This window comes from Melospiza georgiana, chromosome Z, assembly GCF_028018845.1.
Source record: "Melospiza georgiana isolate bMelGeo1 chromosome Z, bMelGeo1.pri, whole genome shotgun sequence".
NCBI classification, from domain to species: Eukaryota; Metazoa; Chordata; class Aves; order Passeriformes; family Passerellidae; genus Melospiza; species Melospiza georgiana.
The window spans coordinates 5,398,101-5,424,602 of record NC_080465.1 but is presented as its reverse complement, the minus strand read 5'-3'; the positions used below and the strand labels follow the sequence as shown (position 1 = coordinate 5,424,602).

The 26,502-nt window shown below is 40.2% G+C and overlaps 1 protein-coding gene across 3 annotated transcripts in view; it reads left to right on the top strand.

Annotated features, from left to right (window-relative positions):
* The window catches only part of CAST (calpastatin), a 52,612-nt gene extending 27,868 nt beyond the window's left edge, over positions 1 to 24,744 (top strand). For all 3 annotated transcript variants that reach the window (XM_058043533.1, XM_058043534.1, XM_058043536.1), the window contains 27 exons: positions 1,072 to 1,134; positions 5,364 to 5,414; positions 5,676 to 5,732; positions 5,948 to 6,064; positions 7,085 to 7,183; positions 7,743 to 7,844; positions 8,412 to 8,492; positions 8,583 to 8,636; positions 9,240 to 9,335; positions 9,481 to 9,576; positions 10,281 to 10,379; positions 11,532 to 11,615; positions 12,295 to 12,342; positions 14,411 to 14,515; positions 14,813 to 14,908; positions 15,405 to 15,506; positions 16,482 to 16,565; positions 17,054 to 17,101; positions 17,260 to 17,355; positions 17,921 to 18,019; positions 18,757 to 18,858; positions 19,884 to 19,976; positions 20,399 to 20,452; positions 20,881 to 20,970; positions 21,802 to 21,881; positions 23,000 to 23,066; positions 23,571 to 24,744. In XM_058043533.1, coding sequence (XP_057899516.1) covers positions 1,072 to 1,134; positions 5,364 to 5,414; positions 5,676 to 5,732; positions 5,948 to 6,064; positions 7,085 to 7,183; positions 7,743 to 7,844; positions 8,412 to 8,492; positions 8,583 to 8,636; positions 9,240 to 9,335; positions 9,481 to 9,576; positions 10,281 to 10,379; positions 11,532 to 11,615; positions 12,295 to 12,342; positions 14,411 to 14,515; positions 14,813 to 14,908; positions 15,405 to 15,506; positions 16,482 to 16,565; positions 17,054 to 17,101; positions 17,260 to 17,355; positions 17,921 to 18,019; positions 18,757 to 18,858; positions 19,884 to 19,976; positions 20,399 to 20,452; positions 20,881 to 20,970; positions 21,802 to 21,881; positions 23,000 to 23,057 — 2,154 coding nt within the window. In that variant the 3' untranslated portion in view covers positions 23,058 to 23,066; positions 23,571 to 24,744. The remainder of the gene's footprint in view (positions 1 to 1,071; positions 1,135 to 5,363; positions 5,415 to 5,675; positions 5,733 to 5,947; positions 6,065 to 7,084; positions 7,184 to 7,742; positions 7,845 to 8,411; positions 8,493 to 8,582; positions 8,637 to 9,239; positions 9,336 to 9,480; positions 9,577 to 10,280; positions 10,380 to 11,531; positions 11,616 to 12,294; positions 12,343 to 14,410; positions 14,516 to 14,812; positions 14,909 to 15,404; positions 15,507 to 16,481; positions 16,566 to 17,053; positions 17,102 to 17,259; positions 17,356 to 17,920; positions 18,020 to 18,756; positions 18,859 to 19,883; positions 19,977 to 20,398; positions 20,453 to 20,880; positions 20,971 to 21,801; positions 21,882 to 22,999; positions 23,067 to 23,570) is intronic.
* The last annotated feature ends 1,758 nt before the right edge of the window (positions 24,745 to 26,502 follow it).

Sequence of the window (26,502 nt, the reverse complement as noted above, 5' to 3'; positions counted from 1 at the left end):
AGGTGTGTGAGACACCAGCTAAGCTGGTGGGGAGACCATGCTGTTGTCATCATAGTGTGCATTTTAAATTCTGTACAGCTTTTCTCTTATTGCTGAGAAATCCTTGTGCTGCAAAAAGTTGGGGGAATTAAATTTTTTTCCGTGTGGAAGTAAGAAGCCACCCTGGGGTCTGGAGTAGTAATATGGCTTCTGTTCATTCAAACTCTGTGTGTGTGTTTTCATACTTCAGGTAGCATGGTAAACAGAGACAATGTAAAAAAATGGATAGAAAAGAGAAAAAGTAAAAAAAAAAATTGATAAATTGTGCTCTAATTTAAATGTGACAGAGATGGCAAATCACAGAATCATAGAATACAGCTTTGAGCGCATGCAAAAATACAAAATACACCTTTAAGCAGAGGAGCATGGAGCCGGAATAGAGGAGTTGTGTTACTTCTTTATAAAGTATTGATGAGACAGCTGGAATGTTCTGGGCTTTGAAGTTTGATACAGTCACAGCAGCACACCGTGGTGGTTTTGGACTGACATCCCTGAAGCCAGGAGAACAGACCATATCCTTTGTGGGGTTCCAAAAAGGTCAGATGATTTATAGGAATTCTGAGGAGGACGTGTGCTGCTCATATATTGACTACTCCTTTTTGTCTTGACATATCTGAGTTTGATACTTTAAATGTATTAAATGTTTTCTGTAACAAACCAGTAAATCCTAAGGCACAATTTTTGTTTAAAAAAATTTAAAAGAAGTGTGGGTGAATCTCGCAAAGTAAGTATATGTGCTTCAATGTGAGAGCAGGATTTGAGTTTGCCTTGGTGCTTGATGGAAAATTTGCTGTCAGTGCATGTCAGAGGAGAAAAAATAAGTTTAAAGAAGGTCTGTGGGCATCAGCAAAGTTCTACATGTATGTATTGTAGAAGTACAGTCCAGGCAAAAGATCTCAAAGAATAACTCTAATTTTCAGAAATAATTTATTTTTAATTTTCATCTGGATAACAAGTGAATTCAGACTCCTTATGCTCACTTGATACAAGTATTAATTACAAAAGTAAATTTTGGTGTTTTTTTTCTCTTAGAAGCAGTCTCCTTCTGCGGATGCACCAAAAACACCACAAATTATGAAGCCATCTGAAACTAGGGTAAGAATTTCAGGAGGAAATCGTGCTTGCATGGCACATGTATGAAGCCATGGAATTTAATTTTTAACATATGAGTCTATTTATTCTTCAGCATCACCAAGCATAAATTTATGCCATGGAATGGCTTCATATGGAATTTAATTTTTAACACTTTGATACTGAGTAACTTCACCCATATTTCTTATCGTAGCTTAATTTCCTCTGCCAAAAAAAAAAAAAAAAATCTAGGAAAAGTGCTCTTCAAAGCAACCAGAGGATTTTACAACAGCAATAAAAAGAAAATGAATTGCAACGTTAAATTGTAGCTCTGCCAGTTTTGTGCCATGTGTATAGCTCCCCCCAGTGTAACTGCAGGGTCATTCACCTGCTGATGATTTTTCACGTACTCAGCCAAGCCAGGATGAGCCTCACCTTTCTCTGTACATACAATTGCATCTTCTCGTTAATCTCCTGTGCTTCTCTGTCTGACAGCTCCCCTGCCTTTGCCCTTCACGCTTGTTCTGTCTTGTTTTATGGCTGGGGCTTCCTCAGTGCCGGCGCTGTGTCATCGGTCCTGTCCTTTGCTCGTCAGGAGAGAGTCATCGTCCTCACGTTGCCTAACAGGAGTTACCTGTGCTGTTCAAACAAATGATTAATGCTTCTCCCCACCACCTCTTCCATTTTCCACGGCCATAACAGCAGAACCGACAGAAGCTGGATGCCAGAGCAGGCCAGCAGGGACTTGTGTGGTGGAAAAGGCTGGGGCTGCCTGAACCTTGTGTAAATGCCAGAAAGGGGGTGCATGGAGGGGTGAGGGTGGGAAGGGTCCCTGTGGGTGCTCTGGTGCAGCCAGAGCCAGCTCTGCAGGTAAATGGCCTTGCTGGAGGCCCTGCCAGGCACCTTTTGGGCACCTACAGCATGTTGGCACAGTCAGAGCTGAGGTCTGGTTACCTTCAGAGAGATATTTTTTTTTCCATTTGTCAAATGAGAAGTTTCTTTGTGATAACCTTTTCCTCTTGTTCATTCTGGCCTGCATCCCCATCTCTGCGTTTGCCATTACATTTCACTCAGCCTTTTAAAACCCTTTTCCTCCATGCACACGTACATCTAAGAGCTGAATGGCAATTAGACAAATTTTCCATTTGTGCACCATCATCATTACTCACAAATGGAGGCATCTGCCAGCATCTGGTTTCTCCTCCCTGTTGTGTTTGTGGGCAAACTCATTTGTGTCATGTTCATTACTGCTGTGGTTCTCCATATGGTCTAACCCAGACAGCTATGGTCTTTCCCTACTTGAAATTTAAAACAACTCTCAGAAGAATGTGGTAAATGAGCCAAAAATAGAGTAGCAGAGGCATGCTTCAGCACTGTAAGGCTGGTAAACACAAATCCCTTTGAAACAGTGGCCTGCATTTGCATGTGCAACATAATTAATGTTTTCTCTTAATGTCTGTTGCATTATTAATGTTTTTCTCCTGCTGGATTAAACAAGTCATTTGCATTTTTGACAGTAGACTTCTTTCAAAAGAAATAAGGTTGCTGAGTCACTTCAGTTTTCAAGTCCTAAATTTCTTGCAAATTAACAGATCTTTCCCAATTGCCTGCTATAACCACATCTCATTTGTCCTTCCTGAAGTCTCCCTAGTGTGTCACTGCTCTTACACACGCTCTGGACCCCTCCTTAACCTTCAGTTCTCTGTGTGTGTGTATCCAATGAACCCTCAGAGTTGTGCCCTCTCTGAGCAAGCCCTGAGTTCACTGTGGCAGAGGAAGGAATGTGGAATTTCTCGTTCTGTGGGCAAAGCCTGGGGTTAGGTGGACATTTTGGAGGACCAGGGAGCAGAGCCAGCACCCTGTGGATTTGGCAGGGTTGGAGCAAACAGGGTGCTGCCACTGCCACAAACACGTCCCCTTCAGCTGCACACATTTGTGCGACTGCACTGTGAACCAGTGAAAAAATTGTTGTTTTTTATTTCCAGACCATTTCAGTTGGTTTGAAATGCATCCTGTTGGATCCTGGCACAGTGCAGGTGGAAGCAGGCAGTTGAAGGGGAAGTGGAACATCTTTTTCTCCTCAGAAATTCAGTGCATACCATCAGCTGATGCCATGGCTTCAGTCTGTGGCTGCTCGCAGCTGACTCTGTTTAAAGGATGGCTGAACAATTCCTCTGAATGGATAGTCTCATACTAAAATTGTTGGTTTGATTACCTGTTTTTTAGTCTGATTTTTTTTAAAGTTATACTTGAACTTTGTAATTGCTAAAAGTATATCTAAATTGATATGCCTCTGTGTGTGAGCAGGTGTTTATAATAATGTGTTTTATTGTGGCCTCAGTTTTTGTGTGCAAGTCTTGAATCAAATCCTTGCCCATATGGGTCTGTTTATTCTTCAGCATCACCAAACATAAATTTATAGCATGGTCAGTTCTGCATATTTTAATTTATTACAAAAGGATAGTTAATGATGCATACCTCACACAGAACGTGTGTAAAGTATTCAGTAAAATGATATTTACAGTATAAAAAAGAAGACTTACAGTTGTTCATAACCGGTTTGGCAAGTTGAGATTTTGTATTCAATGTTCTGTACAGGTGTTGTTGGGCGTGGGCAGAAGTGCAAGTACATGTGTTTTATGGTCCTGCAAAAATAAGGTGTGTTTCGTTTTCTTCTGAAAGGCAGATAAGAAAAACTTGAATTTGTACTCTGAAAGCAGGGTGCTTAGAATCCTGAGCAAGCAGTAGTCCCAGAGCAAGAAGAGTCAAACTCTGTGTTTTTTATACCTCATCTTTGCACTTCTGTTACATTTTTTGCATCTTGCTGCTGAAGGACGCTTCATGTCTGATTGACTCTTTGCTATAGATGTTACAGAAACACACCCAACCTTAATTTATCTTGTAAACTAGGAAAATTTTGGATTATCCTTTCATTACAGGATTATTTCGTGTACAGGTACAAACATGGATGTGTGTCTTTGAGTTAGCAGTTGTCATTAATAAGGACACACAAATGGGAGCACATAAAGCATGACTGAACGTGAGAGTTGCTGTGCTTTAATCGGGTTTTAAGCATCGAGACAAAATATAAAGCAGGGAATTTGAGGAGAAGGTGGGAATCTGTGACCTTAATGAAATATTTACTTTTAATATCTCTTTCTCACTTTGAGAATTGCTGCTTCTCCCTCTCCATCAGTATTTCCCCTTTTCTGTGTGGAGGTGTGTCCCTCAAAGCTTCAGGACCTTTGCCAGGATTGTGCACAGGCATCTGCATTTAATGTGTGCTCAGAGTTTCCCAGCCAAGTGTCTGCACTTCAGTGTGGGGGTGTGAACACTTGCGTAACAAAATGTAAACAAACTTAGCGAATTTCTCTGTGTGGTCAGCCAGAAAACGGAAACTGAGTGATTCTAAGTGGTCATGAATGTTTGGCAGATGAAAGGCTCTTTCTGTCTTGCTCACAGTGCAGCTGAAGCAGCAAGAAAAAAATAGGGAGAAAAGTATGGTGAGGAGGCTGGGTTTCTCTCTTCTCAACAGACATAACAATTCTGTAATTTTTCTTTTTCACTTCTTACTGTTGTAATTTATTGCTTGCTGTACTTTGACTGGATGAATCACAGGAATTGGTTTTGTGGCATGGCTGCAGAAGGTTTTCAGGTGTAAACCCTGGAAGTGCAGTCATGTAATATTATCCTAGCCAGGTTGTCCAGCACTGCTGTAAAATTAGGAGGTTACAGAGGAAAGAAAAGATACAAAATTTCTGCTGTGTAGTATAAGGATATTAACTGAACATATCCCACCTTGTGTATGTGCTGTTGAATCTAAGTAATTAATGTCTTTTCCATCAAGTCTACATGTATTTTTATAACTACTTACTTCGCAATTATAATTATTTTATTGATAAATTAGTGAAAAATAATCCATTTAATCCATATAATCCAAATAATATTTGAGGCCATTTCAGAAATTGCTATTGGCAATTTGGGTTTGGTATCAAACTGGTTATTATATTTTAACATCTTTCCCTGTCTGAGGAATGAGTGTGTTTGTGTGTGGATGTTTGCACACATTCGAGTGCTCTTAAATCACTGGCAGCCTCTGTTAGGATGTTGTGAACTGCAAGAGTAGTGTGTAGTAGTTAGACAGCATGTGTGCTGACAAGTGTGAACCTGTCTGATCTTCTCCTTTACATAATCTGTTCCTCTGCAAATAACCATGCATATTAATCTCTGCATAAATGTTGTTTATATTTCAGTCCGCACCGACAACCCAAGCAGGAACTGAAAAAACCACCCAGTCAGACAAGGTAAATACCTACCTTTCACCTTTGCAGAGCTGCTGCACTTTGCTCTTTTACTAACTTTGAAAAACGAGGCTGAACTCTTGGCTGTTTCTGTGTCACATAAAACTGGTGTGTGACGAGTGCATAAACTTCAGAACAGCCCAAGAAGTGTCCTCTTAACCATCTTTAGATCTGTCTTGTGCTTGTTTGGACTAGCAGGGATCATGTTCTCTAGCACTGAGTGGTGGAAATGGTAAATTATCTCAATGCTTTATTTTATGACAGCCAACAGACTCTCCAAATAAGCAGCTGTCTGAAGAGAAGCAAAAGGAACCCAATGAAGTAAGTTGTATAATTTCTACCTCCCTCCCTCTCTCTCTCTGTATCTCTATCTCTCTCTGAATTTTTTAATGAGGGTTTCTTCTGGCATTTTACATTACTTTTAAAAAGGGTTTCTTCTGGTACCTTACTTCTGTCTTTCATTAAAAAAAAAATCATTTGAAAAAACCAAAAAGCCAGTTCTCCGTATCTAGTGATAATAGTTTATCTCTACACAGGGAAAAAGCCAAACCACACCTACTGTGTCAACAGCTTCTAAACCAAATAACACAGGAAAAGTAATTACAACTCAGGCTGGCCAGCCTCCAGCAGCAACCTCTGCAGAGACAGCAAAGGTATTGTACAAGCACAACCAGATTTTATTATCTAAGCTACTTTTTATTATTTTATTGAGGGAGTGTTAGGAATCCACATCACTATGGATTGTTTAGCTGAGTATTGTCAAGTGAGACTTTGGGCCCCCAAAAATCACAGTGTAGTTAAGCTTTTGGCCAAGGAAATAACAGTAAAAACATCACAGTTTTAGGCCTGATTCTGTGTGTTTGGGGCTCTTCTGTTTTTCTCTCAGTTTTTTGGGTATTTTTAAAGTTCCTTGTAGCTTCACAGCTGTCCTTGGTTCTTTGTCAGGTTCTTCCCTTGCTCTCTCACTGCAGTGTTCTCTCCAAATGTAGCAGGTCAGCCCTGAATGCAAGGCTCTGAAAAAAATTAAAGTGATGAAAGCTGGGGAAGGGAAATTTCCATAGGGTAAATGAAGAGAAAATGTGAAGGAAAAGCATGTGGTGGCATCAGGATGTGGCTGTTTTGGTCTGCTGGTGTGCACATGTCTGCTGACATGGGGTAGCACAAAGGGCTCCTGCAGCTCTGCTCCAACACCCTTATTTTTGGCAGTAAATGGCAGTGTCAGTAATGCAGAAATCTGCATTTTATGTGGTGGTGTTGCCCCTCCACCTCCTGCCTGCAGCATTTTCACCCCACCTGCTTGAGCACCTTTTGCTGCTGGGGTTTAATGGTGCATTGAGAGCTACATGAAGTAAATGACAGTTTTCCAGAGAGACTTGGAAGGGGCCTCAAAGTCTTTCCTGCCCTGAAGATTTCTTTCACTGGCAGAATAAAAGAGGGAGGTAGAGTGCTTAAAATAGAAAGCTTTCTTTCCCACTGCAGAATCTCACTGGAAGCAGAGCTTTGATGGTGGTAGCTCACTCTGCCCAAGCATCTAGGTGCTGTGCATTAGAACCAGCCAGTTCCTGAGTCAGAAACACTGTGCACAGCCTCAGCATTGGATGTCTTATTCTGTTTTGTCTCTCTTTTAACACTGTTATAAGCTATCTCTTAATTTTTCTCTTTTTCTTCTCCAGCAAAAGTCCGAAGAGATGTCCACAGTGACTGGTGCAGCTGCTGGGGCAGGCACAGCTGGTGCAAGTGTGGTTCCTGCTGCTGACAAATCAAGTACTGAGGTTGGTAAACACAGCCCCAGACAAAGGGGGCTGTGTTTACCCAGACTAAGGGTTCCCCTGTAATAATGTCTCAGAGGGTGCTTCTCTCTCTGAAATACTTCAATTTTGGGAAAAAAATGAATGGGTAACTGCTGAAGTACTGATACATCCTCAGTTTATGTATGATGGTGGAGAGCCATCTGCAGGAAGAGGTGCAAAACAACTGGTGTGTCATTTGTGTTTTGTTAAATAGGACTTCTTTAGAAGGTAGTTTAAAATGATACAAGCTTAAAATCAGTTACTCCCTATCTTCAGTTATATTTGAATGTATATGTGTATCCACTGATACACAAATAAAAATATAAATACAATAAATAAATAAAATACCTTGTTAATGACACTGGAGAATTGAGTTTAGAACCATTCTCACTGAAAAATTTGGCAAGTACACATCCTGCTGAAAGAAAGCTTTTAGGTTTGTTTCTAGGAGTATTCTACAGATTCACCAAATGCTTCAGGTTTTTCTTTCCCACCGTGTGCACCTTTGTAACCTCTGTAATGGTTTGCTAATTTTTTTTAGCCTGGTATGGATGAGTCAGCACTTGATAGCCTAATAGATACCCTTGGTGGACCTGAGGAAGATGTGCCTACTACTCCTGTTTACACTGGCCCGGAAATTACGGTATTTTACACTTCACAGTCTTATTTCTTAGAAGATTCATCCCTAAATTACATCTGTAGTTGCTCATTACTGTGTTAATCCAGGACTTGTACCTGTGATCTGTGAAGAGTTTAAACTGAGTGTGCAGTTCCATGTTAATGTTGGTTTTGTTAATATAGAAATGACAGAGTTTTGGGAATTTGTTGAAGAATGCATAACTTCCTGAGTCTGAATGGGAGAATCATATAAGAAGGATTAGATTACAAGCTTAGTGGCTCAGTAAAACATGACAAAAATTTTGGAATACATAAATATTTAAAAAGCAATCTAGGTTCAGCAATACTTCCTATGGTCTGAGACTCTGAAATAGCTTAAATTAGGAATCTGGGAATGTTCTGCTGGATGATGAGCTCTGTTGAAGCAGGTGAGGAGGCATGTGCATGACAGTAGGTACTGAAAGACACTATAGAGTGTCCCAGTCAATATTTGCATTTTCATTTTGGTGGTATCACTGCAGGTGCTTCTATCAGAAATTTATTTCTGATAAAGAGCAGTACACAAACTTAAATGTGGGAATTATTTTCGCAGGAAGATATATATTCAAAATATTTGGAAGAATTGGGCAAACGGGAAGGTAGTCTCCCTCCAGAGTATGTTAAACTGTTGAAGGTGAGTTAAAAATTAATACATTCCTCATGTGTTTCTGTAATATTGGATATTTCTGCTTCCCACTTAGTACAAAATTAATTCTCACTTTAGAGCAAAGGATATGGCAAAGACGTGGTCCCACCGAAACCGAATGAGCAAGATGAAGTAAGACTTTTTTTTTTAATATACTGGAAGGTGAAAGTAATCCAGGTGAAAATAATTTAGCTATCATTGAATTCCTAGGAAAATGTAAATGTTGCTTCTTCCCCAAAAGTCCCAGGCAATGGGAGGTGGATATAGGGTGCCAAATAACCTAGCTACTGACAAAAATAAATAGAGCTTGGCATGGATGTTTTTAATAAATCTGTAGGAATTTTCACAACGCTGAAGCTGAGATGACTCAAATAAATATTTACAGAAATATTTGGCACACAAATAACAAAGGGGAGAAATACTGTGCAAGCAGCAGTCTCTCTGTAATGCCTTCAGCAAAGACTACTTGTATTTCTACACTCAGCCAGAGATTTCTGTCAGCCAGCATAATTTTGCTGGTTGGGAAGTTTGACTTAATGAAAGTAAAAGCTTATCTGAGACATGAATCAAACAGTTGGGGCAAGCACCTTTATTTTCTGTTGTGTCAGGAACTTGTGCCAGTGAGGTCGCTGTGTGAGTAATTGTGGGACACACTCAGGCTGTAAACTGAGCTGGACCCATGATGATATTTGAAGTTTCTCATGCTCATAACTTGGTTTGCAATTCCTTGCTCAGAAGCCAATGACGGATGATGAGCTTGCAGAGGCCCTGTCATCTGACTTCACCTGCAGTGCTGATTCTGCTCAGGAGAAGAAGACAAGTCTGACAGAGGTACTGACACTTTCCTTGCCACTGCATGCATTTATTGTGTGGGAAAACTGACACTGTTATCATAATATTTCATTTTAAAGTAGGTAAAATTTCCTGCTTCTTTTTTATATTTGCAAATTTGCCTGTAATTTCATCTCGCTCGCAGAAACCAAATAAAGAAGGAGAAATTGTGCAAGCACAAGCAGCAAGTTCAGTTAAGACCTCAGCTCCTCCTAAGGAGAAGAAAACAAAATCAAAAGAGGTACGCATAATCCTTCTTTCACTGGTTACCTTATAATTAAAATTTACAGGCATGTGCTATTGTCATGTGTTTTTGTTCTCATAAAGATGCTCATCATTCACATTTTCAATTGTAAATCCTCTTTATTATAGAAAATATAGGAATTACAAGAAATGCCATTGCCCAGATTCCATTGTGCCTTAAAGACCTTTAGTGGTATTAGATGATTTTCCTTCTGGATTCTGAGGAATAACTGTGGTTCTTCTCTCTAGAGGAAGTAGAGTAGAAACATTTGTAGGAGAACTTTCTTAGCTCTGTGATCTGTGTTTAAAACTTGGATATGATGTAACTTTCTCACGGTTTATGAACTTTCTGTTTTTTCCCTCTGAATAGAGCAAGTGTGACCTTACACTTTTGCAGTTTGCCAAGTCAAAGAACATAAGAGTTGTGTTAGATAACATTGTGGCACTGTGGTTTCTGGGGGGGGGGGGTTGAGTTCCTTTTTTTTTTTTTCATTCTCTCCTTAAGAAAAGCCTCATATCTAACTAAAGCTGTGCTAATTCTGTCACATTATTTGGTGTTAAGTAAATCAGATAAAGCCAAACCAAAATGACCAATCTGATGCTGGCTGTTTTGTCTGTATACAGTATAAAAATACTTGAGGTAAAAACCCATGCCAGTTTAAAGAAATTACAAAGTGGTTTGCACTTTTTCTTAAAATACAGGAAATGAAAGATGATGCAATGGATGCTCTTCTTGATACTCTTGGAGGACCTGAACCTGAACCTGAAGAAGATCCTACCCCTATTGTGGAGGTGTCAGAGGTAACACCTCACTCCTTTTTTACCCTGGCTTCCAGGTTCTGGCTGTGGAATCCTGAGTTTCTTTGTTAGACACTGGAAAAATGTGTAAAATAACAAGAAAGTGATTTTGATATCAAAGGCCGAAGGAATGTGTGAGCCTTCAGTGATTAAGAAAATGTAAAACATTCAGAATCCCAAGTGGATACAGGTGGAGTTGAACATGTAAGGTGGCCTGGAAAATTATGAGCATGTAATTTGCTTATACAAGCAAACATACACATATGCATATAAACATTCACAGGTAGATACAGCTCTGTTTTAGTTCTTTTTTTTCCCCAGCACTCTATAAAATTTATAGCAAGCTTTCATTTTGCACATATTTGCTGTTTGATTTTTGACTTCCAGTGTGTGTGCTCCTTTTTCATCAAACTCCATTATCTTTCTAATTTGAGTCTTGCCTTCACTGTCTTTTGAGAGTTTTGTTTTTCCCCAACAGATAGAATTTAAACAGTTACCCTGTGTTTGCATGTTAAGCTTTAACTTTTTGGTTTAATTTTGCAAACTCTATCTGTAATGATAGTTAGAGCAGTTTTTTTCCTGTCTTCACTTATAGCTCAGGCCAAGCAAACAATGGGGAAATAGTAAAAAATCTTCTGTTGCTGAGCTAAATTTTGACTAAAATTTAGAGCTTCTTGTGTTGCACATTTAGTCAGTCTGGGCCTTCAGATAACTTAGCAGATGATTTCTTCATTAATGAGGCCCAGAGAATTAAAAACTTTGTTTTGTTGCCAGTGATGGAAAAGGACACAGAATTATGGGTTCTGTAATCAGAGTGCTGAAGTGCAAGAAAACCTGACAATTTTGTACACACAAAAATTCTAAAAGTGCCTGCAACAAAGAGCTCTGAATGCTGTCTAGAGTTTTTTAGGATTGAAAATAATTTAGCCATATTTATATATGGCATTGAATCTTAAACCATTATGATATTACTACAGACATTTGACAGGAATAAATTGGGTGATTTTGGTATCTTGCTACACAGAATGACTTCATCTGATGCCAGTCCTTTTTTACACAGTAGACAGAAGAATCCTGATAGTGGACTTGTGTAAAGGGAGCTTTTATTTTAATTTCTTTAAGTGGTTTAAATTTTTAATGTTGTTTCTTTTCAAGGCAAAAGCCAAAGAGAAAAAGGAACAAAAGGCTGGAGAACGTGATGATACAATACCTCCAGAGTACAGGTTAACACCAGAGTTGGTAAGTTTTTCATATCTCCATTGCTTTGCAGGCAGGTCGCTCTGCCTGACATTTTCTTTCATTACAGAGAGGGAGAGAACATGTGGAAAACAAACTAAACTAGTATTTAATCAATGGCTTTCTCCTTGGTGATTCCTGTACTTCTTATTTCCTCATCTCCCTTTGTGGGTATCACTGTTTTTTCCAGGCACTCTGGGCAAAGATCTCATCTTATCCATCTCAAATGGCAAAGTCCTCATTCCTTCTCCAAGAGTGATGTTTCGTGTTTCTGACATTAAATCTCAGCCTTGTAAAATCCATCTTTTTGCAGGAGTGCTCTTTGGTATCACTTTGTAAGGTAACCTTAAAGCACTGATATAAAATAGTGGGAAATTATTTGGAACCGATAGGAAAATTGCTTTTTTTTTTTTTGATTGTCACCCAAAGTGATGGAGATTGAGTCAAAGTCAACCAAAACAACAGCAGAACACTTTTTGGTCTCTTGTAATGTGCTGGCATCCCATTTGCTTTTTTTGATCTACATATCTGGCCATATAAAAAATTCCCCAGTTACAGGAATTCCTGTCACTGATTAATTCTTGAGTATGTGATTTACTTTACCTTATTTTGCTGGTGATTATGGAGTAAGGTACGTCTTGTAACAAGGGAAAAATGTAAATAATATTTAATTTCCTTCTAGGATAAAGATGGAAAACCAATATTGCCGAAGCCTGAAGAAAAACCCAAGGTTAGAAAACTGACAATATTGTAGGAGTGTGGCTAGATATCCTGTTTTCTCCCTCTCTGTCATCACTTCTCTCTGTACCATGATGTAAGTCTCTTGGTCTGCTTGTGTGTTTTACTTCCTTGCACAAAACCTCCTGGTCAGAAGCATCAGGTGGAAGTTGATTTTACTGAAATTCACTTGTCTGTGAGTGAAGAGCTCATGCAAGGAAAAGATTTAGCAAGTTCAGGACAGGAGAGATTTACAAAAATTATTGCTGACTCAAAAAAAGGCTGTGTGAGGAGTTAGTATAAAGTATTCTATAGAGGTCTGTTGGAGCTGCTAAGGATAGAGAGAGGTGAAGCAGGAAAATCTTTTATTTTCTTGACAGTTTCCTCTTGCTAGTGATCAAATATAAGGGAATAAAGGAATATTCCTTTATATAAAGGAATATTTCCTCCTTGAAAGAAGGAAAAAAAGCTGCTGTGGACATTTTCCTAATCACAAAGAACAACCCGGACTTTGTAAAGAGTATCCATCATGGCCTAGAAAGTGCAAGAGAGGATTAAAATACTGAAAGAGACAGCTGTAAATACTAGTTTTAAAGGCACAGAAAGAAAACAAAGGAACTGTGCACTGAAGAAACTGAGGGCTCCACTTTGTGAGCGCAGGAGTGCTACCAAAATTTGGAAAAGCAAAGGAAATCTCTGCTCTCCTGAAACGAGTGTGAGGGTCAGGACCAGTTCGTGTGCCTTTTGGGCAGAAATCTGAAATTCGGGGTTAAAGTGTGGGCAAAGCGCTGGAAAAAAAAGACTTTTGGTCTCTAAAAATTGTTATTTCTGGTCTCAGACATGCTGATTGTTGTGAGTGGTGGATGTTTGAGAGCTGGACAGAAGGGAACTCCTGCCAGGCCTGTCATGAGGAGGAAAAGAGAGCAGCTCTGCTGTGGGGGGAACTAGGCCCTGCTGCCAGGGATCACCACTAATATTGAGATCAGCAAAACCAAAATCAGCAAAATTCCAAAAGCTGTGTTGATAGCTGTGTTAAAAGCTGTGCTAATAGCTGGGAACCACCAGCCACTTGCTGTTCTTCACGATTTCTAGGCAAAGTCCTTCCTTCGGGAGTTCAGCTGGTGTTTGTCTTTTTTTGGGCCTCCACTCTGTGTAGCCTTAAGCAGTAACATTACTCTTAGTGAATAAAATTTACTGCCTAAATGCCTTTTCTTACTCAGTGTCTGAAGGAGGATTTCAGGCAATATAAAAAGTGGGGCCTTATATGTTTATATGGGGCCTTATGTCTTTATCAAGTGGGGCCTTATATCTTTGTCAAGTGTCTCAGACTTTATCAAGTGTGAGACACGTGATAAAGAATTAGGGAAAGGGAATGAGGGAGGGATTTCTCTCTCAGAAATATCATTTTATGCATTATGAGTCTGTCCCTAAGCTGTTAAGTTCCATGCAACAGGTGAATGGCCATCACTGCTAGCAAAGATTTAAACATTTATCTTTGAACAGTAATTTGGAGGATCCCAGGAACTTCAGGTATATGGATGTAGGGATATATGGATTGCAGAGGCCTAGTTCGCATAGCTTCATTAGATTGTAATATATCACTAACAGCAGGCAACTAAAACTGATATTTTATTCACCAAAACACACACAGTGAAAACAACTGAGTTTCAGCAGTCAGTGGACAGGCTAAGGGAACTTTCAGGGAGCTCTAATTCTAGCAAATATTAGCATTTTCCTCCTAATTAAGGGGTTGTATTTTCCTTTTCAGTAGCCTTGTCTTTAACATTATATATCTGGTTCTCTATATTATGTCTTATATTATAAGTACAATTCTCTATATTATATTGACTTATGATAACAAAGAAACTTCTTCTGAAGTGTGTTTTTCTTAATTTTATGCACTGCAAAATTAATTCTGTTTTGTTGCACATAATTGTGAAAGGTTACTTCAGTGTAAACTACAGATGTTTTCCTGCTTAATGAGTAGCTGTAATACAGTTCTTGAAAAAGTAAATTAAAAAGAGGCAGTGAATCACCTGTGTCATGGTTTTTTTGTTTGTTTTTTGGATTTTTTTTTGCAGCCTATGAGTGAATCTGATCTTGTTGATGAATTTTCAAAGGACTTTGCCTGCCCTGCACAGCCTTCAGTACAACCCAAAGCACCAAAGCCCAGCAACACATCCAAAGTAAGTCTTTCTGGTTCACTGGAGAAGCTGACACTGACAGTTTTACTAAGACTGGGTAGTGCTACTGTTCTTTCAAAAAAACCAATTTTCTTATCTTCCTGTTTTACCCTTCCCATTGCCTTTAGTGGAACATAAGTATTGGCACTCAGCTCTTCATTGAGCATCTTCAGCCTTTAAATTTAGACTTTCTTTTTCTCGTTTAGTACTGTATTTAGAAAAAAATAAGCCATTTAACGGGCACATTTTATGTTTTCTAAGCATATTCACTAAAATACAGTGTAAATTGTTCTGTTTCAGAAGCAATCAGGTTCTGTTTCTGCAAAAGCTGCTGAGGATAAGGTGGTCCCCCGTGCCACAGCTTGCACTGTGCAGTCTGCAGCTCCTGTGTCTTCAGTAAGTAGTGGAGCCCCTTCAGCTGGAGCTGAAGCAAAACTCAGTGTTTCATTTATGGAATGGTAGAGCATTTACTACCTAAATGCCTTTTCTTATTTAGTGTCTGAAGGAGGATTTCAGGCAATTTGAAAAGTGGAGCCTTATATGTTTATATGGGGCCTTATGTATTTATCAACTGTGAGACACTTGATAAAGTTGTCAGGATGCTCATTTCAGTATTGCATGTTCTTCCTCCATTGTGGTAACCCACAAAGACTGAGTGGTTTACAAAAACCAAAAAAAAAAAAAAAAAACCCAAAAAAACCCCCCAAAAAATACAAGTTAGCACAAACTGAATGGTCAGTGACCTTCCCCAGAGAGGAAGCCAAACTGATAGTTCTGTGGTGTCCTGTGCTCTTACTGCCCTAAAGGGGATGCTGTTTGTGAACCTAGTAGGGACTGCAGGAGAAGACAAAACCCGGTTTCTTCAAACTAAAAATTGGTTTTTCCTGTGCAGGTTGGTCCTGTGTCAGATGAAGCACTGGAAGCCTTGTCCAGTAGCCTGGGAAAGAGAGAGCCTGATCCAGATGAGAAAAAGCCTGCTGTGGACAAAGTTAAGGTAGAGGAAAAAAATCAGACCTCTAAAAATAGACTGTTGATGTAATTACCTTCAGCACTACTCCATTTCATCAGGTCACAAAGTAGATGTTACGTTTTCACTTTTTTTACGAACAAATGTACTGTTGAAAGCAGTTTTGTTCTGCTTAGGAAGTACTAGAAGGATTTCAGCACAATAGTACACTTTCCTAGTAATTCTGACTATTTCAGTGCAGTAGTTCCCTCAGTTTCTGAAAACTGTATTTTGTTGTGTCCTGCTGAACTGAAGCAGGATTAAGATGCACATCAGGGGTAGCACACAGTATGGTCCTTTTTCTGAAGGAAACAACTTTATGATGTAAAGTTTAAATTTGTAATTATGCACAAAACTTTGGGGGTTTATATATTTAAATAGGGTGCCATAAATTAAGTCACTGAAATCCTGTCCAAGGGAATGCTGTTCATAGGCACAGTCTGAATGCCCCCATGTGCCACCCTAAACCAGAGGAATTGGCTGGAATCAGAAACAGCCCAGCTGGAATTCTGTCAAGCAGAAGTTCCTGAAGTTGGTTTTAGTCCTTTCTCTTAGTTGGCATTTTCCCAGCATAACTTGTATGGGGATAATAATTTTTGAAGTGGGCCACTGATTTCTCTCTTTAGCCTTCCTTAGCATGCAGCCCAACAGCTGTTGAGTGAACTTGCAAAAATGTCAAGAATTAAGACTCAGAGGTATTTTTGATTTTGGTTGACCCTTGCCTATTCACTTACCTCTGCTAACTTCACTGAAATAGGTAATGCTACTTTTAATACACAGAGGAAGAAACAGGCAGGGGAATGAGAAAATGCTTTCTTTTAACTTTTGTGAGATTTGTATGTGGTGGTTGGATTGAATGAGAAAGACCAATTAGAATCAGAGTACTGAAGGCTGGAAGCTTGCTCGTGTGAATTTTTATGGGTAGTTGTTTATCTTACTGTGATTCCTATTTTTCCTTCACAGGAGAAAAGCAAGAAGAAACAACATAAAAAACTGGGTGAAGAAGAAGAAACAATTCCTCCAGAGTACAGATTAACAGAAACCAAAGTAATTTATTTAATGTGCTTATTCTTACTTTCATTCCTCAGAACATGTGGGTGAAACTGAGACTCCCATTTCATTTTGAAACGCTGATGTTTTGGTTCAGCCATTTTTATAATATCTAGAAATTCTGGTTTGTAGTTCCCACAAATATCTGTCATCTATCATCGGATGCCTTCATGGACATAGAAGTGGTTTATGCAGATTAATAATCCTGAGATTAGTCCACTGGAGTTTTTCTGTAGCTTCTGGTGCTTTAGAAATAACTTATTTAGAAATAATTAAGTTATGATTGGTTAAAGCTGTTAAGAAAACCCCAAGGACCTGGATGTTTTAAGTGGCATGTTGAGTAGCAGCAGTAGATGCCATAGAAGCTGCTGGTTATGTCCCTGTCCCCTGTAACACTTTCTGTTGCTCAGAAAATGCTCCCAGGATGCATACAAATTGTATGGCTGTTTAAGGGTTAATGCAAGGAATTTTTTTTTTCTTTATAGGATAAAGATGGAAAACCACTCCTACCAAAACCAGAAGAGAAGTCACAGGTAAAAAAAGTGATTTCAAATAACTGTTTCATTCATGACTTACTTACCAAATGTCAGCAGGGCTACCAGTGTTCAGTTGAAAAATGGGATATGTTACCTGCTTACTTTTTAAAAGATAAAGAAACTTATAGTCTTCTTCTTTTTCTTTCTAATGGCAGCCTATGAGTGAAAATGACCTTTTAGAGGGTTTGACAGAAGGATTCTCCTGTTCTCCATCACCACCTGCACCATTACCTACATCAACTGTACTAAAGGTATGTTAGATTTCTGAAATCTGGTTTTATTTTCTGAAATCTTTTTATCTTTTTTTTTACTTTATCTTGAATAATCATGACATTTTCTATGTTTTCTTTATAGAAAAGTTCCTTAAATGAAACTCAATAACTAAAAATTTAAAACACTTCTTGCAGTAAGTTAATAGAAGATCAGGACTTTAAAAAACAAACAAACAAAAAACTATTTATGTGACATATTTTTTTACCAGTTGCTTGCATGAGTACTGCTTTCCAGCTGAGGATTTTAAAAGTGTTTTTTTGGGAATATTAGATGGCTTGGTGAAATCTTAGTTCTTTTGGAGTCATGTTAAATCTGTTTAAACTTCAGCTGTGGTGAGATTTAACCCAATGGTTGAGATGGAGGAACAAAGTGAGATGAGGAGCAGTTGCACAGTGTGGGGGGTGTGTTTCAATCTGAAATAAGCAAAGCTCCTCAAGAAAATTAAATCCCAGAAATCATCTGTGTGGGTGCTGTGTTTTGGATGGTGTCTTTGGGTCTAATGAGTGTTTTTCTCTGGTTTCCCTGTGTGCCTTGTTCTTCCAGAAATCCATGGGTGGTGCCAAGCCTGCGAGTTCCTTGGATGTGATCTCTGCTGCTACGGTTTCCTCAGTGCACTCAGCAGCCCCTGCACCTTCTGCCACTGTAAGAAACCTCTCCTGTAGGTTCTTACCCCAAAATAAGGGGCTGAGTAGTGAGGAGAGGCAGCACCGTGATCTGGACAGTGTGACCAGTGTGGACTGTTGCAGAATTTAACAATTTATTGCTAAAAATGGCTATTGCAGGGGGAACAAAAGAGAGAAAAAAATAATGAGTGGACACTCCATTTTCAACAGAGTTCCACGGGCAGTACCATGACCCCCATTTGAATACCAGGGGAAGTTTCCTTCCTGGTGTTTATTGTGATGTTGCTCACACATTTTGATCCAGGCTGAGGGATCTTCCCTTGGTGCTCCCAGCCTGGCTTGGGAGGGGAATATAAAGCTCCTCCTGCCTGTGTTGGCTTTAAGGGCTTTTTTTTCTATCCAGATACTGTATAAAATTGCAAAATCCATGGTAACTACTAAACAACAATTGCCACACAACAATTGCCTATTATTTCATAGATCTGTTCTCGTTACAGCAGCTAGGCTTATTTATATAAAAAAAAAAAAGAAAACCATTCAAGATAATTCCATAAGCCCTTCTTGAAATTATGTTTTCTGCAGGTCAGAAATATTCTGTATTTTCCCCCCATCTGTTGTGCTACACTGCAAGTACAACAGGAGTGCTCTTTGTTCACTCAAGTTCTACAGTTCATTAGCCAGTACTTACAGTAGATTGATGAATTACATCATTTTTGCAGCAGATGTGCTTTCACAAATGTGTTTCTGCTTTGTTAGGGAGGAAAAGAGATGGATGAAGCCTTGGATCTCCTGTCTGATTCCCTGGGACAGAGGGAACCTGACCCTGATGAGAACAAACCAGTTGTGGATAAAGTGAAGGTAACAAAAGGCGTTCTGAAACTTAAGCAATTTGGTAAGAAGGAAGGATGGGAGGGAATAAACCAAACCAACAAATACAAAAACCCTCCAAACCCTCCTGAATCTGCAATGGTTCCCATATGCTTACAGGAATATATGGCATTGGAATTTTAAGAGTAAGGTAATTGGAGATAAAAAAATCCATGCTCTTAGGTATATCAACCACTCTTCAGTCTTCTGGATTACCTGTGTGTTCTGTGAAAGATGATGATTTGGTTAATATACTTCAGCTACTTGAGGGCAAGTGTTGAAATCTTATACGAGATTTGAAATAATTTTAGTGATGCTTTTCATTGCCATTATTATCAATTTTCAGCTGTCTTCTTGCGCCGCAGTTTCCAAAATTGATTTTCTGGCCCTCTTTTTGTCAAGCTTTGACGTTTATAACCACAAGTTCACTTAATCAGGCACATTTTAAAATTTCCTTGTTTCTACTGGTTTTGTCTTCATTTAGTCTTTCATAAAATCCTATAAAGGCCCTTCTGCTAACAAGAAAATAGAATTCTGCATAATAGTAGTAATAGTATTAATAAATTGTAATTTGAAATAGCAAAGGTGCAGTACATTACTGGGAAAAATCAAAATGACCATATGCTGCCTATCAATAAGTTTAGGCTGGAATCTTAGCTGGAGAAAAAAGAAAAGAGAGATCCCTAAAATGTCTGCATTAAGAAGGACAAAACTGTTCTTCAGCAGTCTGCTTAAAAATCTCCCTGTGGTGTTCTGTGTGGCATCTTCCTGGTCTGCTGCCAAAAATCAGAGCAGCACAAGTTGAAAAATAAATGTAATTTTAAAAACTTTCAGGCGTGAAACATGTTTCATTGTGAAATGAATACATGGGGGTTTTCTCGGTAGTTTTAAATGTTTAAAGTGAAAAAGCATATCTGTCCTGAATCTGAAATGCCCTCTGACTTGTTGATTGCTAATATTTCTAACATGAGTAATAAAGTGTTGGTTTTTTTTTTTTAATTGAATACTACTTTCAGGAAAAGGCTAAATCTGAACACAGAGACAAGCTTGGAGAGAAGGATGAAACAATCCCACCTGACTATCGGAAACTTCTGGAGTCAGGTGAGCAGGTAAGGCAAAACTTCCCTAGTTTTTATTTGCAACAGTGGAAATTGAGTCTGTCTGAGCCAGTTTGTCCTCTTTGGGATTACAAGTGGAATAAGTGAGTGTCTGTACTGAATTATGGTAAAAAACATGGGAATATCCTTCAGTGAGAGTACCTCTATCCTCACATGCTTGTAAGTAAAAAAAAAAACAAAAGGGAAAAAAAACCCCAAGTTTTGATCTTGTTTTGTTGGGTTTTTTTCTTTTTCAACTGGGCAGTCTGAACAAATAAATCACTTTGAACTACTAAAGAAATCCATTCAGAATGGTGCAGTTCATTGACAATCTCTGAACAACACCCAGTAGTGCCATATGTAAATACTTGTATTTTAAAACTAATCTGTCTGGTTCCAAATGAGTGAGAATCTGCTTTTTTTTCTTTCCCAAGAGTAAACCAGCAAAGCCAACAGCAAAGGATGATGTGAAACACAAAGGAAAGAAGGTAATATTTATGATGGGGTTTATTGAGGCTTTTTTTAATATTTATGATATTTATTCTCTGTTTTTTTTCATGCTCTGGGCTCTGATTTTGTTTCAAAGTTGTGTCACTGTAGGCTTAAGGGGTGATTAATTGCAAATATTCATAAGTGAAGGCAGTAACAGGAACAATAGTGGACAGTAAAACTTTTTTGAGTAGTAACTCTTCCAAATAAATGCAGTTTTTATGTACAACTGCATTATGAATGTTCAGGAAATCATGCCTCTTGGGAACCTCAAATAGATGTCTCTAACACATGTGTGGGGTTCAGGTATGCTTTTCTTCAACAAAAGGGATAATTAATTAAAGCAGACATTAGTTCCTGAAACACTAATTTGACTGTGGGAAGCTGGGTTGCACATTTTGTGACTTCAAAATTAAAATTATTGCAGAAACCTATGGATGACAGTGCAGCTATTGATGCCTTATCAGGTGACTTTGATACTTGTGCAAAGGCTCCTGCTACACCCCAGCACTCAAAGGTAGGACATTTTCTGCTAATAACTTGCAAAGCAAACAGCTTTTCACTCCTTGCAGTAGCTCATTTTAGGTTTACAGGAAGCCTGGTCAGATGCAGGGATTGTCTCACTTCTGCAGTGGGAGTTGGATGTACTTTGCTGTGTACTAAATATTGTTGGATGTATTTCTGTGTTCTAAATATTTGGAAGAAGGACTGTTTGTGGTAATTAGAGCCTTTCAGACAGGCTTGGAGGAGTAAGTTGAGCAGAGAAATGTGGTAACAGTTTTTAAGAGTGTTCATAAACTGCAGAGGGGCAGAGAAAGCTTTGCTCAATGATAGCAGGCGCCCTGTAGCAATGGTTGGGAGACAGCCCAAGGGGGTTTTGCAGGGAGAAAAAGCAGGGAGCAGGAAAGACTTTCAGGTGTGTTAGGGAAAACAGTAGGCTTGACAGGAAGAAAGGAGAAGGAATGGACTGGAGAGGCCCTGCAACTGAGAAAAGGAGCAGCAGCTTTGAAATCAGCTGAATTCCTGGGAGGAAATAGCTGTTTCCAAAGAGCTCTGCTGGCCACTGCAGTGCTGCCCTCAGGCAGCTGAAGGCAGGACCACTGGTGTTTCAAGTGCTGCTTCCTCTGCTTGTGAAATCCAGGGCTAAATCTGCTGCTGCAGCATTATTGCTTGGTGATAAAGGCAAAATCTGCCCATCTCTACCAGGTTTTCTGATGTAGTCTCCTGTCAGCATAGCCTGTGCTGCTGCCAGACCCATTCTAGAGATTGTGTTTTGGCAGATGTCAAAGCAGGATCCACCAGTGCTCTATTCTCCTTGTAACTGTAATTATTTTTTTTTTCTTTGGAGTGTAGGACAAAGGTGGAAAGGAATCTACGACCACTAAACCAAGCTCAAAGGATAAAGGAAAGCCCAGAGACCCTAAAACGGTACAAACACATTTATTGAAGTATGGGCAGTCATACAAGAGGGGCAGGGAGGCAGCAGGATTTTGGACTCATGTTACAGTGTTGTTATTTTGGGGAAGGGTTTTACATCAATATGTGGAATTTGATCCATTTTTGTAAACATGCACATAGGAGAAAGGCCCCTTTCTACTTCAAGGGAAATTGGCAATAAACAGGGGCAAAAATATATGTATATTTCAGACAGAGTATTGTCCTCTGAGGGGGTTGCTCAGTGCTTCACAGGCTTCTCCTTCCCAGATCTGTAGATCTCAGAGTGCATATCTGTAGCTGCCTTGGGCAGGATCCCCACCATTTCTCTCATTTCTTGACAGTTTTAAGTAACAGCATCCCAAAAGTGATTAAAAAGTACTACAACAACCACAGCCAGGTTCCTAAGTAATTATCATAAATTATTTTTTAAAATTAATGAAGACCTACATACTTTCATAAAAAGAGTATGAATGAACATGGTGGAGAAAGGCAGGCAGCTGTTTCTATATTCAAAAAAAAGGGGAAAAACGGGGTGGGGGAGAAGGGGAAGGTAAAAAGGGTTGTTAGGCTTTTTTTATCCAGAAGTAGAGAAAATGGATTCAGGTCAGGGTGAAGCTTGTTCCATCATGTTGTTCTCACAGAGGGTATGTGCAGTAGATGCCTGAATGAGATGATTGCATCTGCTCTGGGAGTTCTACATTTCACATGTCAGTGATGGGATTTCTGATTGTTGTTGTTATTATTAAATCACCACAGGTGCCTTTTTTTGAGACCTCAGAACTGACTGGCAGCTCTCAGTGTCAAACTGAGGGGCGTCTTTATCTCCTCTTCAGGGAGGTGTTCTGAGCTGTGGCCTGATCACTGGTGTGGGTAAAAGGGTGTTTAGGAACAGGGAATGACGAGGTCAGGCACAACCCACTCTGTCTGAAAGAAAGCAATTGATGGTGAAAAGGTGAAAATATCTGTACACAGCAAGAGTCACCAATACTCTTGCTAAACTATCTGTATTTCTGGTGCAGTTTGTATTTATGTCTGAGCTGTGAGTCTGCTAAAGCCTGATTTCAGGTTTTAGCTTGCTTCAGTTTCTGATTGTCTCATCCTCTCCTCAGGCAAAGGGACAGTCCTCCAGCAGCAAATCTGAGAAGCAGAAAACAAGCTAAACGTTAACCTTGCCAGGTGAGATTTCTTCTTCCCTGCTCCCTGGGCTACCACAAAGACAATTTCATGCTCGTGAATTAAAGCTGAGTTTTGCTAGCAGTCCTTGAAGCAAATCAAGACATGGTTAAAACTGCTGCTAAATCAAAATGCTTGGGATGACTTTGCACTTCAGGGTTCCCAGGAAGGAAAGGTTTTTCACACCCTTTATCCATTCAGTTTGTACAGAACTACTTCATGCAGCTAAACTCGTTTAGACTGGAATTCCAAGCATTCCAAGGTGTAACATGCTGCTTCCCTAAGACATTTTCACAGAGTAATGAGGATCAAGCACATCTCAGCTGGGGGCTTTGATCTTTAGGATATTGACCTTGTGTCATTACCTCTGCTCTGGACCCATCTGGAGGCTTAGTTCCCATAATTCTTCCCAGATTTACATTGTGAGTTTTATTTCCAATTAACAGAAGATGAGCACTCTGACTTTATTTTTTTGTTTTGTTTTGTTTTGTTTTCTCCCCCCACCAGGATCCTGCTGCATCGTATAAAATGTCTTCTTTCTGTGGGTGGATGATTATTCCTGAAGAACAAAAGCTGATGGCAAAAGCACATAGTTATTCTGGGTGGTTTTTGTACAGTGATACTTGCTGGACTTTTCCTCATCTTTTCTTTTTTTCCCAGTAGTAGACTCAGGTTTGTTTCTTTCCCCCAGCAATTCAGTTTATTAGGTCTCACACAGTCTGACTTAGTTGTAATTTCCTTCAGCATTCAGGGGGAAAGAATGCTTTCTATTTGCAGGAAATATATTGCATCAATGAAGAGCTATGCCAAAAAAAAAAAAAAAAAAAAAAGAGAAAAAAAACATCTGCAGACTTTTGCACATAATCTTCACATAGTGCCTGTAAATCTCTGAAGAGTTCATATGTGCTAGCATTTTTTAACGTTGCAGTGGATGCATTAAGTGTTCTGGAATATAGTGAGCTCTAGTTACCCTCAGCTGGGCTGTGCAGCCTTCTGCTCAGGCCAGCTCCTCGTGGGAAGCTGCAGGCCAGCTGTGGGGTGGCTAGAGAGTGAGAAATTGGGGATTAGCCGCTTCTTCCAGCACGTCTGGACATCAAGCAGGTATTTGGGATGCTGCCTTTAGCAGTAGTTAAAACACACTAGGGCAAGACTTCTTTTTTTTTTTTTTTTACTAATTATTATTATTACCATTACTTCCAATCGTATCTGTACTGTTATCTCATAATTTCAGGAGTCTCCTGGACTGGACAAATCACAGATGTAACACAGAGGGTGGGGAAGGAAAGGAGGGGCGCGAGCCCCAGCAGCAATCAAAGCTCAGCTCCAGGGTCGGGCTCCTTTTTACCTTATTTTGCACTGTTTTCCAGTCCTCCCGTTCCTGGCACTCCATCAGGGAACGCAGGGATGGGGCTGAAGGTGTTTGCTGCAGGGAGCAAAGCCCCGTTCCTGCTGTTCCCTGCGAGGACAGGCACGGCCAGGCGCCTCTCGCGGGCTTTGCTCAGCCTCCCTGCCCTGCAGAGCGCCCTTCTGCTCGTCCCGACTCCTGCACAGCCCTGCCCTGGCTGGCAGCACAGCCCGGGCTCTGCGGCAGGGACGGCGCAGGCACTGAAGTTGGGGATATTCAGACTCGGGACTGTACTTGCAGTCTGCACCATGCCGCTCCAATAAAGTTTTTAAGGATGCGCTGTGCCCTTGCCGGCTTTTCATTCGTCGCCGCTGCTCTCAGGCAGGAGAAAGCCTAAAAATAATTAGAGAACCTCACAAACACTATGGCATATTAAGATTGAATCTAAGGTTTAAAAAAAAAACCCTATTCAAAACATACAGAATTGCAGAATCAGCTAGATTGGGAAAGACCTTTGAGATCATGAGGTCCAAGCTATGACTGAACACCAGCTCATCAATCACACCATGGCACTCGGGGCCACATCCAGCCTTTTCTTAAGCACCTCCCTGGACAGCCCCTTCCACTTCCCAATCCATCTTTCTTTACATTTTGGTGACACTTTCCGTGTTGGTGACTCCATGAAAACCTTCACAAGCTCATTATGACCCTGCTACTTTTTTTTTTTTTTTTTTTTTTTGCCCCTTTTCCTTTGTATTTCAAAGCTGCATCATATCTGACCAAGAGCAGATCTAATTTTTTTAACTGCTGCTGTGCTGGGAGGCAGCTGGAAGAGCAAGGTGCAATTCACTGAAATTGTTTGTGCCCGGGTAAATTGACAGGTCCTGAAATACCTGTGTGTCGGGTCCCATCTCTTCTGTAGGAGGGCTGCAGTGCACCTGGTGCAACAGTCACATCCAAAATTAAAAGGTGGGGAGGGAGTTCCTGGGGTACCGGGAAGGCAGCCTAATTTTTCCCTCAGAACTGAGAAGTTAAAAGCAGAAAGCAGAAATGCCATTTACTGCTCACAAAAGAAATGAATGCACAAAAGGGTATCAAAAAAAGACCTTTCAGAAAAATCACCTGCAATTTAAGTTTTTGTCAAATTCCCCATTAGGCTCCTGAGATGTTTTAAAAGCAGCAGTTGACAATACTTGAATAGCACAAAATGTCACTGGCGTGACGCAGAGCTTTCTCAGAATTCCTGATTTATACATAAATATATGTATATATTTAAAAATACATGGAATTTGGTGTGAGCAGGAGGAAGTGGTGCTTTCTGCAGGGTTTTGTCAGAGCTGCTGGCTCTCAGCATTGCAACAGGGAGCCTTCCAAACTCCCATGGAGAGGGTTTGGATTCCTTGGGCAGGCTTGATCTCCAGGTGGGAGAAAAGGGAGGCACAGTCAAGTCAAATGCTTGGGATTAATTCTAGATTATGATTATTTTTTTTTTCCGTCTTCAGTCTTTACCTCTCTTAAAATTCCAACTGTTTGGGCACATCCATGAGGAAACTGAGGCAGGCTGGAACCACGCAGGAAATAATAAACACCAGGGACTCAATGTCAAGGGTACATTTGCAAGAGCAAAGAAATCAAGTGCCCTCAAGCACAAGTGCCAATTAACAGATTTGGGTTAAGTTTAATACAAAAATTAAGAGTTTTCAGCAGGAAAACGGAGCAAGTGAGCCTTGAAAAACAGAAACTCCACCAATAAAAACCTCCAAGGTTTCAGCCTTGCTTTTGTGGGACTGGATGTGGCACTGGCTGTCAGGGGCGGGTAGAAGCCAGCATTCCATGGCCCCGCCGGTGACACGCGAGAGCCACCAGGGCTGCCCGAGTGTTCCCTGCAGTGACACGCTCCGGCCACGCCCTTTACCCACTGGCCCCGCCCCTTTTCCCCACTGGCCCCGCCTCCCAGTGTGACCACGCCCCCTTTCCCCCTCCGAAACCGCCCCCCTCGGCTGCGGCTCCGCCCCCAAGCGCTCCGCGCACCTCCCATTGGCCGGCGGCACCGCCTCGCGCCCGCCGCGGCTTCCCATTGGCTGCGGGTGCGCT